Below are 17,635 nucleotides of genomic sequence, written 5' to 3' on the forward strand. Positions count from 1 at the left end.
TCGGCATCGTTATCATCGTGTCCGGGCAATCCGTGTGTGTCTGGGTGTGGAACCTGCTAAATATTATTATTATCTACCTACCTAATAAAAACACACCATTCTTGTTCATTTATTTTTCAAATAATGAAATGAAAGGCACGACCTTTCCCGCACACACAAGAGGCGATGACGACCAGTGACAAATTATGGGAGGTGGGGGCGGCCGACAACTTTTGGCGCGACATAAATATGAAATGTTAAGGTGACAGCGGGATGATGGTGGTGGGAGGGGGGGGGGGGGTCTCAACCCTTCACCATCAACAACTGTTTGATGGCGTGTGTGTGTGTGTGTGTGTGTGTGTGTATGTGTGTGTGATGCGACGAACGATCATAATCAAGGCTGCCAGACAGCCAGATTTCTTCTTGCCCAAGTGGTCAAATAGACCCCAAATAGCCCAACACCACAAGCATTCTGACTCCCTTGAAAAACTCATTTGTTTTGATTAACAAAACAATCGACTACAGTTGGATAAACTTATCTTTTCATTTTTTTTTAAATAAAAGATTTTTTTTTTAAAATGAATAATAATAGAAAAGCGTTTCTTAGTAACCAATTTTGAACTTGGCCATCTGGCAGCCCCCATCATAACCAGCTGCAGTCAAGCCAGCCACAGACATAAGAGAGGGAGGGGTATGTGAAGTTTCCTGTGGCAAACGAGTTGCTCGTGTTTTTTTTTTTTCAAACGAATCACTGCTCGATGACGTCACTGACTCGAAACCGACTCGATTTTAGAGGACTCGATCGAAAACCCGCTCGATTTGATCGTTTCAAACTCGACCCAGCACATTTTCTAGTGCTGGGATTACCCGCCCAAATCATTACCCGGGTAATACCCGGGTAGTGGTCTGACTACCCGGGTACCCGCGGGTACCCGTGGCAGGAGTGACTTTGGTCCCCAAAATTTTTTTGTGGGGGGGGGGGGGGGGGGGGGGGGGGGGGGGGGGGGGGGGGGGGGGGCTTTTTTATTTTTTTTTAAATTTTTTTATTAATTTATTATTTATTACAACAAATGAAGCGAAACTGAAGTAAGAAACAAAGATAATTAACTACAATGAAAAAATAATAAATAATAAATAAAATAAAAGTACCTGAGATTCCTTTAAAAGATGAGAACTAATATAATATAGTCTTAACCTATTGATTCCAAAATTGAATCAAATGTGTGTTAACAAATAAAACAAAAAAATCATTGTAATTGAAAAATAAAGTAGGAAAATCTTTTGAAAAAATGTCATGTAAATATGTAAATAAAATTGTATTATTTCCAATTTTTGTTCAAAAATATTAAAACCGCCAAAAATGATCACTCTCAGTTCGGTTTCCATTTGTTGAAGCGGGTACCCGTTACCCGCCCCTTTTACCCGAGTACCCGGTTTAACTTTATTACCCGCGGGTACTCGCGGGTACCCGCCCAGCCCTGTCGTTTTCAAGCTTTGGCTTTTATGTGATTAGGAAGTCTTTCACTGTTGTTCTGGTCATTCATTTTAGAATTATAATGTTCCAGTTTATAACTTATGCTTTGTCAAGATTATTTTATTGTGCATTTTAAAAACATGTTCTCCATTTGAAAAAATATTAAAAGTAAGGTTGCGTTTTTCTTAAGTTTTTTTTTTTCCGTTCCTCCGTTGGTGGTGTATTGTAAAGTAACACGAACAAACTGCTTTTCTACACCGCTGTTGGACATGTAAATGCTAGTTTTTGACAGAAGTTTAACACGCTGCTTAGTGATTGCCAGTGTCAGTTTATAATGATAGTAATGGTTATTTTTTTAATGACAAAATTAATATTATAATTATTATTATTTTAAATTTTAATCCAAAGAAAGAAACAATCGACCTCTATCAATCCACTAAAATGACTTTTCATAATTTTCATAGTTAAAAACTAATTTTAACTCAAGGTGAGGATTAGTTATAATGTTTCGTATAGTCATTGAATTAGGGCCTTCATATGGAATTTTTCCCAAATATGACAATAATAATAATAATAAAATTTCAATTAAAAAAAATTGTCCTTTGGGATCCCGATACTTTAATTGCAGCTATGTGGTATAGTTATCACCGTCATTTTGGAAGGATTAGGGTTAAAGACCCGTTCTGAGCAGTTGAGTCATTGGGAAAGGATCTTTATTCACATTCTCTCACCATACTCAGGCATAAATTGGGTAACTGGCTTTTAACATAGGCCTGTAAATTTGCCGGCATTTCTGGCAATTTCTCTCAGCCGGAACAAAAAATTAATTGAAATACTTTTTCATTTTGTTTAACAGCCTATTGAATTGGTAAAATTCTAAGAAAATATTCTGGGAAATGGGGATTTTTGCTCATGTTATTGAAAAAGCTTCAGCTCGAGGATTTTCAGGCAAGTTTTTCAGGGGGCAGATGCAGACCTGTTAAACAGCATTGTCTCTTTCTGGAAAAAATGTAATATTGCCTAACAAGCGTCATGTCTCGACCTGCATGTAAAGTCTTGCTGTTGATAATAATAATAATGGTATAGATTTATAGTGCGCCAAACATCCCTTCATCAGGAGGGCTCTGGGCGCAAAACATAGATTAACTTAATCATGAAGCCCTAACACAGTACACGAACAACGCTAATTATACACATAATCAAAAGAAAGCCTGTCGGAATAAGAATGTAATCAATCGACGCTTGAATTCCTCTAGTGAAGAAGTGTTGGCTATAAACCCTTTGCAAAGCGCTTTGAACAAATTTTCATTTCATGGAAATTGCACTATATAATTGTTCTACCCTTGTTCTAATTTGACAAAGCTTGATATAAATTTAACGGAAAGCTTAAGGATTGTAAAAAAAAAATAATTTAAAAATTGAGCTTTATATTATAGCGCAATATCCACTAAATGTGCTCAAAGCGCTTTACAAGGGGTCCCTGGTCAACAGCAACATTTAACATGTAGAACGGGACATGACGCCTTTTAGGCGACACTACAATTTTTCGGACAAAGAAAACGCTGTAAACGGCCAGGTATTCATTTTACACCTGAGTACGGTTAGAGAATGTGAATAAAGAGCCTTTTCCAAGGACTCAACTATGCGTCGAGCGCAAGGCTCGAACCCATGACCTTCCGATCCAAAATCGAGTGTCATACCACTAGACCACATAGCCACACAAGGACCAGGACCAGTTTGTAATAGGCAAGAAATGAAAAAATATATTTCAACAATCAATTTTTTTGCCTTTACAGGAAGGCCAGCTTCACTGCTTGATGAAACTGATCCTGATTGGGTTCCAACGTTAAAGCTTGGACATGGGGCAGAGAAAAAAACAGACCATTACTCATGTCTTAAAGATAGGAACAAACGCAATGACTGCAGGCAGCAACGGCTCTAGTTGAACAATCAACAATTGGAGAAACTAGCTCAATCATTGACCATGTAAATGTAAGTGTATTGATTGTATCTGTTTAAAACAATATTTATGTATGCATGATATCTCTTCCTACATGTTAATGTTTCTGTTGGCTTGGGACATCTTGTAGAGTGCTTTGGGTGGATATTGCATGCGCTATATAAAAATAAAAGCAGATCTCACTCTCAGGAAATTTAATAGGTCCAAATCAAGCAATTTTTGGGGGGTAAAAAGTGAGATTAGCAACGTTTGTGCCGTTCATTACACTTTAAGGTCATTGCATTGCCAGTTGAAAGGAACTTGAATAGAGAGTGAAAAGATTGTAGATCTATGCACATAACAATAGACAAAGGGCACAAAATCATATTTCATATTGCAAAGCTAAGACACAAATCTATGACTATGAGGAATGTAATAAGACAAAGGGGAATAGAGCACATATCAAGTGACTTCATTTGCTCATAAGGTATGTAAGGAATGCCTGTCTGGTGAGCCAGTAATGAAGTCAAAAGTTTGTCCAAATTGTTGGTGCAAGAACTGACATCAAGAGAAGTTTTTTTTCAAATAACCAGACTGTACAAAAGCTTACATGGTTGAGTTTTAAGACTTTTAACTTCAGAGATAATAAATAACTGAACAAAAACCATCACTTCATTTGAATCAAAAGCTTTGTCTTTATTATGTTGATTAATTTTGTTTTATTGAATGAATGGGCAATGACAATTAATAAAAGAGGAAGATCCATTAAATTTGAGGGCAATGAAATGAATACTATTGTGAGCATGTCCTTCTATGCTATGGATAGGTTGCCTTTTAGGATAGTTCATACAAAATTAGAAAATCCTGAAGGTTTTTGTCTTTGACTATAGCGTAACAAATTTTAAAAATATAGATTCTCTTTATTCACCTCTAGGGAAAATTTGTCTTTGGAGTCTATTCTAAAGGGAGACTGAAATAACCCAGCCATTGCCGCAACACAGCGCCACAAACTGAGCTAGGGCTGAGGTGACTTGCTCAAGGCCACACAACGTAGTGACAAAGTGTTCTTATGATGAGATAGATAGAATTAAATGAGTTCACCCATATTGATTTATTCCTCAATTATTAAGATCTGGGAGGAAATGTTTTATTAACCTTAAATTATGCCGTTTAAGCTAAATGAATATATTAATATTATAGTCTACATGTTATTTTTACAAGCCAATTGTCATTTCATTGTGTAAAAGGCAATCTGCACAAATCAGCAGAATGACCAATCAAACGTTTTTTTACAGAAGCATGTACCTATTCCCTATGTATGTACAAAATACACACGCTGGCAACAAATTAAATAAAAAAATTAATAAATTATATGGCATAAAAGAAAAAACAAACATTCCCAGAAATGTAAAATATTATGGGCTAAGTTTGTCCATTTTTATTGGTTATAGCTAGCGGTATCTACAAGAAGTTGATGGTTAGGTGCAGCGCTTGTAACACTCAATGGAATTTCCCGTGTAGAGAAAACATATATGTGTGTTTTTTGTATACTGGTGTAGGAAATACAGTTCTTATTTTTTTTCTTTTTTTTGGCGAAGGCCAATAATTGCCCGAACATTACAGTACAGCAGATTTTCTGAGCATACATAGTTTGATTCCACAGGTGATAGAATTACATTTAATTTTTAAAATATTTGCGTGTTACTTGTAGAGTTTGTAAATAAATAGTTTTAGAATTTTTAGGTTTGCCAGTAATTTTGTGCTCGATGATAAATATTTAACATTTGCTGTACGGAGCAATGGTGATCCACAACTCTATTTTTTTTAAAGAATAGATTTCCACATAAATATGCCAAACCATTTTGGAATTCATCATAAGGTTCAGGCACTATTGGCATTTGAAGTTGAAGTCAAAGAAAAACTTTTAAAAAAAATTATTTTGACCTGTAAAATGAATGACTTGCGTATTTGAGAAAATGGGGCTTAAGTTTTCTTTGTTTTCAAACATATTAAAATATTAAAATTAAAATTCCCAGTGACACGATAGACGCCAGAGGTGGTAGGTCAATAATGTACTATTTGCTCTATGTATTAACTTAATCTTGGTATTTCTTTTACAGGATTGTGAAGACAGACATTTCAGGTTCCCATCTTGATGCTGAGCAGAAGGCACTTGTCGACACACGGAGTCCACTATAACCCAATTTTTGGGAATGGCGAACCTGAAACGAAAAGAAAGCAGTCAGACTTTTTATTCATTCTTTTCCAATAATGCTTGATTTTATATACCTTTGTAATCCTTTTCATTCTTTTCATTAGACTAATACATGTGTTAAACATTTTTACTTTTGCCCGAAATGTTTGTGAAAAAATTGTACTAGTTGTAGTATTACTACTAGTAGTAGTAGTATTACTTCTGTTACCATTATTATATAGCAATGACTATGAAAAATGTTTTTTTCTCTTTTTGAAGAAAATTTTTGTCTAAAATCCAAGCCCCATCTCCACTGAGTAAAAATGTTTTTGAATTTTGAAAATCCATTCATAAATAAACAAGTTATACAGTTTTATTTGGATGACCCGCAAAGAGGAAAAAAACGCGAAAATATGGGACGCTTTTTCGGCATTTTTTTTTTTTCGACCTTTGGTTGTATCTTGCGTAATAAGTGGATTACAAGATTGAAACTTGAAGAGCAAATTAGGATGGTGTTTTGTAAAATATGGGCAAAGTACTCGTCATATTCATATGAAATTTTACAACCAAAAAGAAGAAATGTTCATGTATTACCTTGTCAGCGACAAAACCTCCATGCCCGGTAGTTTTAGAAATATTTTACTCCAAAGAGTAAAAATCTATTTTTAATGGTCTTCTGGTAATCGCACGAGTTTTGTCGCTTGACATAATCTAAAATGACCTTTTTTCTAACAGTGTGCCAACTTTCAGTCATATTCATAGATAAACAGCGTCGTAATTAATTTTTTTAAAATAGCATATACGAAACGGCTTCGTCCCATATTTTGACGCGAATTCGGGCACTTTGTGAGCGAAAAAGAGGCCCAAAGATTTGTGCGGGATAGTCATTGATATATTATATGTTCTGCAATAATATTCAAAACCTAATAATATTTTTGAATTGGCAAATAAATAGAAATCCATTGTATATTTAAACATGAAGTTGGAGCACAATAAAGAAAATAAAGTACTGTAATGACTTTTTTAAAAATTTGTTTTATCCGTTGCTTTTGTAATTTGATGGTGAATGCTTGACTGAGTTCTCATTTTTCTACCCTGGGTGTGGGGTCATTGACCTTCCATTGTGGGCAAGGTCATTATTGCTTTCTTCACCCCCCTATGTCTGTATTCCTTTTTCAGGTAGCTTTCTATCTTTGTTTTGGAATAAGATTACATGCTTTTTTTCCCTGTCCTTAGATGAGAGAGTGACAAATGGATGTAAATTTATTTTGTAAATTTATAATCAACATTTTATAAACAATAGACTGGGTGGGGTCTTTGACTTCCCATGGTGGCAAGAGGTCATGCTGTGTCCTCTATCCCTTATATTGTTTTCCAAGTTTCTTTATGTCCTTGTCTTGGAATGAGATTACTTGGTTTTGTCCTTTCCCTTGCCGGAGTCATTGGCTGAGAGAGAAACAGTCAAATGAATATTGTTGGTTTTGGGAAAAAAATTTTTTTTTGTCTTGTAAATCAGTTCGCGTAAATTTTTTTTATTATATTATATATATGTGTGTATATATAATATGGGGGGCGAAGTGGCCGAGTGGTTAAGGCAGTGCACTGTGATCCGGATGACCCAGGTTCGAGCCCCGCTTCAGGCACTTTCGTTTTTTTTTTCCTTGAGCAAGATTATTAACCCCCAATTGCTCACTTGGACAACATGGGTGATTCCTGTTGACATCAGACATCTTGTTTGATGAGTTATCTATATTTCTTCGTGGAATGCCTAGGCGACGATATCTTATGATATCGCTGCGCAAAAGGCATAACGTAACTTAATATAATATAATAAAAAAATAATACGTGACGTTGAGTGTATTCCTCTTAGGGGGGACCTGTGCTTGTGTCAGGATGAGACTTTTGGGTGTTATCAGACTTAGTACACTGATAGCATTCTCTTGGAATCTACATTCGTTCCTCTTTGTCTTACTTTTCTTGTGTGCTTTTAATTGTAAATCTGGAAATTTTTACAATCCCATTTTATTCCTTTTTACTGGTGCTGAAATGTGTCGCAAGTGCAGTAAAACCCTTAAATCAAACATAAACATTTGAGTGTATTCCGTCTCTGGATGGAACTGTTAGGCGATCTCAAAACTAAGCACATTAATAACTTTGATCTACTTCTGCTCTGTATTTGATCCAAGCCCATTTTTCTTACTACGTATTTCGCAACAGCTTTTAATTGTGCTGAAAATGACCTAATAGTGTCGCAAGCACCAAAAGTAGTCCATCAGAACCATTAGGTCTATAGAGCCAGATTTCATCACAGTTTCTATAGTGTGAAAATAATAACTTGTTACCCTTCGAATAGGGCGCTTTTCTATTGCCAAGTTACTGCTGGGTGTACAAAAAATAAAAGAAAGGGGAGGGGTGGGGTCTTAACTTCATCTAGGATATATCTCGGTCTCTTTGATTGTGAAATGGGTGCTCTACCAACTGATTAACGGGACTGCCATGAGTCGCAAAACCATTAAACGTTTATGTCCGAACACACTGACTGAGCAAATGTGAGTAAAGAGGCTTTTCCAAGGACTCGACTGAGTCTCCCATAGTAGAACTTGAACCTATTAAAGAAGTTTCTTATTTCTTTTTTTTTTTTAAGTTATTCATATTCTAGTTCAAGAAAATTCATTGTAATGAATATAGCCATGTGTTAAAAACCTCTATATCGTATTATCAATCCTGAATGGAGTAATATAAATAAATGTAGAAATCAAAATAATAATATGTAATAACAGTAATAATAATCATAGAAGTGAGATGAAAACGGGGCGGGGGGGGGGGGGGGGGGTTACCTTAGCAGCTAGTACCACTTTCCCACAGCTTGGAGGCTTAAACCATTTTACATCCGTCACCCATCCATTGTAGGCCTGATTATAAGTTGTCAGTCCCCTGTAAGCCTGAAAAAAAAATTGTGGCAATGGTGGTAATATTATTAATTGAAACTAGAGGATAAAAACTGTTGTTATCACACTTAGTTAACAACAGTGAATTAAATTTGCTGTGAAATGTGGAGTACTCATCTGAAAGGTTATTAGAATTATTCAGAGAGACACAATTCCATAACTCAACATCAGCCGTGGGGCTAAAAATTATATAGTTGGGGGATTGAGTAAAATATCGAATAAAAAAGTAGTCATTCAATGGAGCCGAAGTTTAACCTGGTTTGAAAAGCGCGAAACGGACCATAGCAATTGCTACCCTTTAGATAGGACTCTAGTCTATGTCAAAGTACTTTCCGCTAGATCTAACAGACTCAGCTACCCAATCACTGCTGGATTGACAAGGGGAGTGGGATTAGAAAAAAAATATTCACTCGGGATCAAGCTCAGTCCCTTGGAATGGGGTGGGGCTTTTAAAACAGTCTTATGGGTATGATGTTTTGTTACTGTATTAATCAGTTTGATTTGGACTCGGGACCACATTGATTTTATAGTCATTGCCTGCCCTGGTGTTTTTAATTTAAATTATTATTTATAATCTTTGGTGAATTCGGAGGAATTCATCACCTTAAAGGCAAAATAGTTGAAATTTGAATGTAACCACAAAGACTCATTGATCCACTACTTAGACTGACTTAACTTAGACTAAACTTACTAAGACTAAGACTAAGATGATCACGACTCGTGAAGCAGGTCATATCATATTAATATTCCCGTGTCAGGTTCGACATATCTGTCTTCTGTGATTTTTTGAGAATAAATCTTACAATTAGCCGTGAATGGTGTAACATAGTATAGTTATAGCATAGGGAAACGATTAAATAATACAGACTTACCGTGAAATGTGTAGACCGTGTAGACAGAAACTTGTGGTCGTGACGAGGTAGTTCGCTACATCAAACGATGAGACTGGCTGTAGTTCCTAAAGATTATGGCACCAGTCGTGTTCACAAATGGCATAGGGGTCGACATCATTAACGGGAATTTTAAAAAAAAATCTATTTATGTCTAGAACCAGAAAAATACGGAAGATTATCGACAGAAACTAATATTTTACTATTCTACGCCATTGTCTTCCATTGCTTTCTGCCAGCCGGAAGTAAACTTCCACTCCGATCAGCTGTTTAACCGCATACTATCTATAGTGCAAGAGAAGAACACCCTCCCCCCCCCCCCCCCCCCCCCCCCCCCCCCCCCCCCCCCCCTCTCTCTCTCTCTCTGATCAGTCCTCTCTCTCTCTCTCTCTCTCTCTCTCTCTCTCTCTCTCTCTCTCTCTCTCTCTCTCTCTCTCTCTCTCTCTCTCTCTCTCTCTCTCTCTCTCACCGTTGTAGTCGTCCTCATAGTAAAGGTAGTAATAGAAGTAGTGATAGTATAAGTTGTAGTAATAGTAGTAGTAGTAGTATTAGTAGTAGTAGTAGTAGTAGTAGTAGTAGTAGTAGTAGTAGTAGTAGTAGTAGTAATAGTAGTAGTAGTAGTAGTAGTAGTAGTATAGTAGTAGTAGTAGTAGTAGTAGTAGTAGTAGTAGTAGTAGTAGTAGTAGTAGTAGTAGAAGAGAAGAAGAAGAAGTAGCAGTAGCGTAGTATAAAAGAAGTATAATAGATTGATAGTTGAATGGATTGATGACCAAGTTGATCGACCATGAAGTTCATACTTTCATCACACCCTCGCAGCATTTTGTTTATTTATTTTTATCTAATTTTTGCTAACAATAACAACGCATATCTCTCTTTTGCCTTTAGCTGGGTCTGTTATTCCGGCGGAACGTTCTTTGGGATAGACTAGCGCCCTCTCCAAAGGGTAGTAAGCAGATGCTATTGTCCGTTTCAGGATACAGAAACCGGGATAAACTCTGGCTGTATGGGCCAAATGGCTCTGAAGGACTATTAACTGGTGCTTACATTTTCCCCCATTAATCAGTTACTGCCGCACTATGGAAAAACATGCTTTTAAAAATTTGGCCAGAAAACTCATCCTTTAAATATTAATCGATTAAAATTATCCTCATCTTGGGAAAATCTCCAAACCTGGGATTTCAATTTACTCTTCAATAAAATCTCAGGTTTAAGAGATTTTGACAAGATTAGATGCAATGTTAAAGAAGGAACTAAGTCGCTTTTAAAGGATAAAAAATCTAGGGAATGAAATGACGTGTCTCATTCATCTTTCTTTAGGTCCCCTACCAGCAGCTCTTGCCAACGTGTATGGGTTCCAAACTGTTGCTGTTGTCGGTGGATTGCTAATCAGTGCTGGTTACATTCTAAGCTACTTCGCCACATCCATTGCTTACCTGGTGGTCAGTATCGGACTTATTGCAGGTGAATTATGTTCCAGGGGGTTGGTAAGTTAGTATAAAAAGAGCGTACACGTAAGTGCTTTTTCCTTGAGTAGCCAGCAATTTTCAATAGAAAGACGAGCGAAAAGATTGGGTTGGTGTATAGAACTTCAGATTGTCGTAGAGATAAGTTGGGTGACATGTGTTAAGGCATTTACAGACTCATCCGAACTCAACAGTGTGTTACTGATACTTGAATTCGGTGGGAGGAATTTGCATCTGAGGTTTTCAAGAAGTTGACACTCTTTAATAGGTGGTGTGTAACTGTACCATAGGGGGGTGTTGACATTAGGGACAGAAAGGGGACGTGACTTTTGTAATTTTATTTAACGGCATTTATAGCACAATCCCAAAATTATGTATGATATACTACACGGATCTCCTGTTTTTCTGTTCCAGGCACAGGATGTTGCTTCATGTACCTATCAGCTGTGGCTATAGTGTCCATCTACTTCAGCAAAAAACGTTCCCTGGCCATGGGAATCGGGACTTCCGGGACAGGATTCGGTATTCTAGCATTTGGACCCTTGTTAGATTATCTCATCAACACGTATGGGTGGAGAGCGGCTTTGTTGATTTCAGGGGCAATCTCACTTCACGGATGTGCTATTGGACTACTTATAAGGCCTCTTGAAAAAGTGGAGCTTCAGGAAGAAGAAGAAGACAGAGAGCCGAGTGGAGTAATTCTTGAAGGCAACGACCTTTGTAAAAAAAGCCCCATGCTTTCTCCTAATAAACAAAGCACAGAGAATTGCAGTCATAACGCCAATGAAACGTTTTTACAGAAAGAAATAGTGAATAAGAATAATATTCCATCTTTGATTATTGAGGATTTTCCCCAAAGAGCTACAGATTCAAACAATTCTCTAGTGGAGTCTCAGCTCATAGACTCTTCACACAGACCGGATAAGATTAGAGCTGAATCAATGACAAAAATTCATCATAGTTCGTTGAGGAGTGTAAATAATAAAAAGGTATTTTGTAGTCTTAGAAGCCTCAACTCTAGTAGTTCAAAATATTCCGGTTTAAACATTCCTTTTCGCCGTGGTGACAAACGCCAACGTTCACTTGATGTCATTCTTGCAAGGAGTATAAAGCATCTTGGAAGTATAAGTCTCCTCGGGACGCTCCCAAAATATCTGATAGAAAATGAAGATAGTATGGAACTTATAGAAAACTTAGAAGATGAAAATACTAGCCAGTTCGATTTGGAAAAGGGAAAGTGCATTATAAAGAATAATAACAGACAAGGCTGCATCTCGTCCTATGGAAAACATTTAAAAGAAGCTGTCAACCAAAACATGGAATTGCTCCGGGATCCTACATTCCTTCTGTTTGGAATAAGCAATTTCATGACAAATCTCTCTTATGCAACTCCAGTGATGTTCTTGGTGGACAGAGCCGTAGATTCAGGGTTAGACGCAACATATGGTGCTATACTTGTAGCTTTGAATGGAGTCGGGAATATTATTGGGCGATTGTTCTTTGGTGCCATCACGTACTGGGTGTTAAAAGATTGCCTCATGACCTATTTAGGAGTTCTAATCACCGCTGGAATTATAAATTCCTTAAGCCCCATCTGTGGAACCAATATTGTGTTACATGGTATCTATGCAACCCTAATTGGCAGTCTTCTTGGTAAGAACTGGATTTGCTTTTTAAAAAAGTCTATCTGCCTTCCTATCTATCTATCTATCTATCTATCTATCTATCTATCTATCTATCTATCTATCTATCTATCTATCTATCTATCTATCTATCTATCTATCTATCTATCTATGTAACTCTCTCTCTCTCTCTCTCTCTCTCTCTATATATATATATATATATATATATATATATATATATATATATTATATATATATATATATATATTCCTTTCTTTAAAAAATATAGCATTGTGGAGAATATTGTGCTTATTTGAGTCAATAAAAAAATTGATACGGCGCACAACTCTACTGAAAGATTTGAAAATTAGAAATGTATTTTTTTAGAGATAGATAAACAGATAACTTGATTTCCTTTTATAATTTAAAGTCAGTTTGAAAGTTCATTGAGTCAAACAGATATCATAAAATATGTACCAACGACGACACTTGACTCCCAAAATCAACTAATTTTGACACTGTAAAAAGTTGTCAATTTGCGTCATCTATTTATGACATCAAGTATTATTATTACTTCCGTTGTGTTGTGTGGGTGTTGGCATTTTTTCAGCAAATCGCGGCATTCATAGTGATATTATTCACTTGATCACATGAAGGTATTTCAGTCGCTATTTTGATTCTTTTTTTACTATTAGGGTTAGCTCGAGATCGAGGATATTTCTTTTTCTATTAAGGTTAGTCATAAGTCTTAGTAAAGGTGCTAGGATGTTTGTTTTTCCATAAGTTAAGCAAAGGGGAGACATTCCGAAAGCTCCTACATCCCCAGTATTCTTTAAATTTGTATTTTCACCGTTGATATTTTGTCAGGCATTTATTTATTCAATTTGTCATTATATCTAGAAGTATTTTAAAAACTCTAGAACAAACCTTGATAGATTTGTGAAAGTTTAAAATTTCTTAATTTGACCATTGTTTTGATTTTCAGCTGCCATTTTGATTTGTTAAATATTGAAAGGTAGTGCAAAGCAGTCCGAGAGTTGTTTTTTTTTTTTCTTTTTATTAGGGTTAGCTCGAGAGGTTAGTCATAAGTCTTATTAAAGGTAATAGGAAGTTTGTTTTTCCATAAGTTAAGTAAAGGGGAGACATTCCAAAAGCTCCTACATCCCCAGTATTCTTTAAATTTGTATTTTCACCTTTGATCTTTTGTCAGGCGTTTATTTATTCAATTTGTCATGATTTTTTCTATTAGGGTGAGCTCGAGATCGGATTTTTTTTCCTATTAGGGTTAGTCATAAGTATTATTAAAGTGCTAGGGTGTTTGTTTTTCCTATTGGGGTAATTAAAGGTACTAGGTTTAATTTTTTCTTGGGGTTAGTTGAGGGAATATATTATTAAATATATTATTGGGCCACACAGAAAAATCAACCGAAGATATACCAAATTACACAGACAACGTTGTTTACCAATCTGCCCTCATTAAATGATGGTGAGTACAGTATCGAATGAAAATAGTTCTTTCCCGCGAAATTGCGGGCTTTTTTACTAGTAATATATATATATATATATTATATATATATATTATATATATAAGTGTGTGTGTGTGTGTGTGTGTGTGTGTATTATTAATACATTTAGCGCTTATGCGGAAGCCTCGAAGCGCTATTATTCTATTATATATATATATATATATATATATATATATATATATATATATATATATATATATATATATATAATATATCCGGTAGGCTGATTAGACATAGTTTCTAATCTGTGCCTTAACACCAAGAAATACAAACAACTGAATTCTCACTAGATGTCCGGCGTAGAAATTATCCGCGGTGGAGTGCCTGGTCGAAAACCTCAGAAGTACTCGATTAACACCCCAAGTTGTTCTCGCCAACTTCCTCAAAAAGCTGTTGCTTGTCTCTTTCTTCCGGGCAGATCCTTTGGAGATGGATCCGATAGGTAAGGCTACGGTTTAGCTTAATCCCACATGTACTTTGGATTCGGCTCATATGGGAGAAGCTGGTTCACCTAGGGCGTTACGGTTCTGCCAGCCACGAAGGCCAGTTCCATACCACAAGACCCCATAGCCGTGGCCTCGATTTAAACTAAGAGTTCTTTTCCAAGCAAGAAATGGACGTCACGTAGTGTTATGTTTTTATTCATTTTCAATCAGTTATCTGCCGCATGTATTTAAATATTTGGCTAGAAAAGCTCGTCCTTCGAGTATCAATCAAATTAAATGGCCCTCAACCTGGAAAAGACTTTCAAACCTGAGACTTAAGCAAAACTTCGCGAAATCCCAGGTTTTGGAGTTTTTGTCAAGATGAGGGTCAATTAAATCGAACGATATTTGAAGGACAAGTTTTCTGGCCAAGTTATGTTTAAATACGCGCCTTTCCTCAGTACGGCAGTTAACTGGTTTTAAAATGCTACAAAGTCAATTGGGATTTATTTTATCGTCTTGATGTTTAACCTTCCTCCACTCCCCCCCCCCCTTTCCCGCCTTCAAGGGGGTTACTGCACTCTTGTTGCCGTGGCCACCGTGGACATAATGGGGCTAGAAAAGGCATCGTCTTCATTTGGTCTATTGTTGACGTTCTTCGGCATTGCCACTTTGTTAGGGCCACCCTTTGGAGGTATGCTCTAGGTGTTGTCATTGTTGCTGTTTTTGTTGTTATTATTATTATTATCATTATCATATATCAACGTCTACATCATCATCATCATCATCATCATCATCACCATCATCATCATCACCATCATCATCTTCATTATCATCATCACCATCACAGCACCACAACCAACACTACCATAATGATCATCATTATCATCAACATCTTTAATGCCATCATTGTAATTCACATATCATTATCATAATTAATTGTTATTACATTTCTGTTATTGTTGTACTTTTGTCTATAATTAACATGCTTCTTTTGTGCCTCCTTTTAATAATCTGTCAAAAGCAACAGAAAAATCCATGTTCACTTTTCTTTGCAGGTCTCCTGTTCGACTGGACACAAAATTACGATCTAACCTACATCACCTCTGGGCTCTTTCTAATCATCAGCGCCCTCATCATTATACCCACAGTCTGTCAGAAGAGGATGCAAAGAAGGAGGGAAGAGGGGACTATTATAATCGAGGAGGTGGAGGAAAGGGGGGACGAAGAAGAGGAGGAACGGAGAGAAAATGAAAATGGTGAGGAAGGGAGAGAAAAGGCAGATGAGGAGGAGCATGATTGATATGTGGAAAAAAAAGTTGTCCCCCAATTTCCATGTTTTTTGTACTAAATTTAATTTCCAGCATTGTTCCTACATTGTGTGCCGTGTATAAAGAACACATTATTAAAATTGATACAATTGATGCATCAGATTGCAGTTTCTAATTCCATCAGCTATGCTTGTAATCTGGGTGCATTTTTTATAATAGTATGTCCATGAATAATCATCACCAAAACTACCTCGAGTTGTCATTACCAACTTAAAACATTGGTCGTTTTTGGCCTTTGATTGACACTGAAATCAGTAAAACCCTTGTCAATTCTTTTATTCTTAGTTGACTTGACTATTGTAATGTGCTGATGATTGGTTATCCCAATTATAATATTGAAAGATTGCAGAAAGTTCAGAACAAACGGCTAGATTGTAATGTTATCAAATGTGCCGATCCTCTCTCCCCTATTCGGGAAAATCTGCCCCTGAAACTGCACATTGATTACTAGATTGCATGTTATTGCAAAAGCTCCTTTCATAGTCTTATATCATCTAACTTAAATGAACTTTCATACATTATCAAGAAGATTAAAAGTTTAGATACATTTAAAAAGAAAGTGACAACTGAATTATTTAGAAGAGCTAATTTTGACAGTTAGTGTGCTTTATATGTATTAAATTAGGGTGTTAAGTGTAAGGGTGTACGGTATGTGTGTCACGTGTTCGTGTGTATGACTGTATATAATGTAATCTGAGTTATTTTTAAGTGCCATAGAACACTTTTCGTTGACACGAACAATTGCAATTGTTAGCTACCCTATAAATAGGACGATAGTCTATCGCAAAGTTATTTCCACACTTTCAATTAGATTGGAACCAGTCTTATGACATCACACTTTTGTTCTCTACTTCCCTCAGAAAATGTGTGAAATACTGTACGAACCTCACTGGCTCCTAGTTGAAGAACGTTTTAGATATAATATTGGTATGCCCAAACTTACCTCAGAAATTGTTTAAATACCTACAAACCGTCCTAGTCACTCTGGTCCCAATTGGATGCCGCTAAACTCTGTTTTAATATCGTCAGCATCATACCTCGTGGCTTGTACTCTTGGGCACGTTGCTAGTCAATTATATCCACGTAAAACGATTCTCAATTCTTAGGTTATTCAAATATGTCATTGTCTGTCGTCCTCTAGCTCTCTTTCCATCGATCATCCCAGATGTTACCAACTTTTCTATTCCATCTCTTCTCCACACATGCCCCAGAAACCATAACTTCCTCTTTCTGATGGTATCTTTCCTTTCTCACTTTCGCCAACACTTCCTCGTTCGTATCATTCTCTGTTCATTATAACCTCAATATTCGTCTATGCATCCACAACTCAAATGCCTCTAACCTCCTAGTACATTCTTTATCGAGCGTCTACGTTTCACAACCGTATAAAAGGATACTTATAACGTATGTTTCTACTACCTTCATTCTGATCTTCAACTTTAGGGTGTTGTTTGACACAACTGGACGCATTTTACGCAACACATAGAGAATCTTTACGCGAATAAAAGAAGGGCGTGCCTGTGAACACGAGTACCCAGAATGTGCGAGAAAAAGAAGAAGCTACTTGTAAAGAGATGAAAAAACGAGAAAGCAGTAAGTCAAGATAGTTAATCAATGGAATTGATGATTGCATCGAAGATTTCAGAAGAGACATTCTGACAAAAACCTTAAACGTCATAAATGAATAGAGTGTGCAGTCGGTCTTCATTACCATTCCCCAAAAAAACACTTGCGGATAAGATAAATTCTGACTGCGTAATGCACCAGTTCTATGCAGATGACACTCAAATTTATGACTTAAGTGTCGATAATCCGTTATCGATTAAGAAACAAAAATCTGAAAA

General features: G+C 36.4%; 1 protein-coding gene and 1 long non-coding RNA gene across 7 annotated transcripts in view; one reads left to right on the top strand and one right to left on the bottom strand.

The window, feature by feature from the left end:
* LOC144971364 (monocarboxylate transporter 14-like) overlaps positions 1 to 17,635 on the top strand; it is a 51,006-nt gene that overhangs the window by 31,923 nt on the left and 1,448 nt on the right. For all 6 annotated transcript variants that reach the window (XM_078912154.1, XM_078912159.1, XM_078912158.1 and 3 more), the window contains exons 3-6: positions 10,742 to 10,885; positions 11,302 to 12,540; positions 15,029 to 15,154; positions 15,519 to 17,635. The exon at positions 15,519 to 17,635 is cut by the window's right edge and continues 1,448 nt beyond it. In XM_078912154.1, coding sequence (XP_078768280.1) covers positions 10,742 to 10,885; positions 11,302 to 12,540; positions 15,029 to 15,154; positions 15,519 to 15,763 — 1,754 coding nt within the window. In that variant the 3' untranslated portion in view covers positions 15,764 to 17,635. The remainder of the gene's footprint in view (positions 1 to 10,741; positions 10,886 to 11,301; positions 12,541 to 15,028; positions 15,155 to 15,518) is intronic.
* Positions 4,064 to 9,680, bottom strand: LOC144971366 (uncharacterized). Its single transcript, XR_013645123.1, has 3 exons — positions 9,407 to 9,680; positions 8,424 to 8,528; positions 4,064 to 5,614 (listed from the first exon to the last, which is right to left on the bottom strand). It is a non-coding gene; the product is annotated as an uncharacterized LOC144971366 (long non-coding RNA).

This window comes from Berghia stephanieae, chromosome 4 (genome assembly GCF_034508935.2).
Source record: "Berghia stephanieae isolate SIO BIC M18660-M18661 chromosome 4, UCSD_Bste_1.3, whole genome shotgun sequence".
NCBI classification, from domain to species: Eukaryota; Metazoa; Mollusca; class Gastropoda; order Nudibranchia; family Aeolidiidae; genus Berghia; species Berghia stephanieae.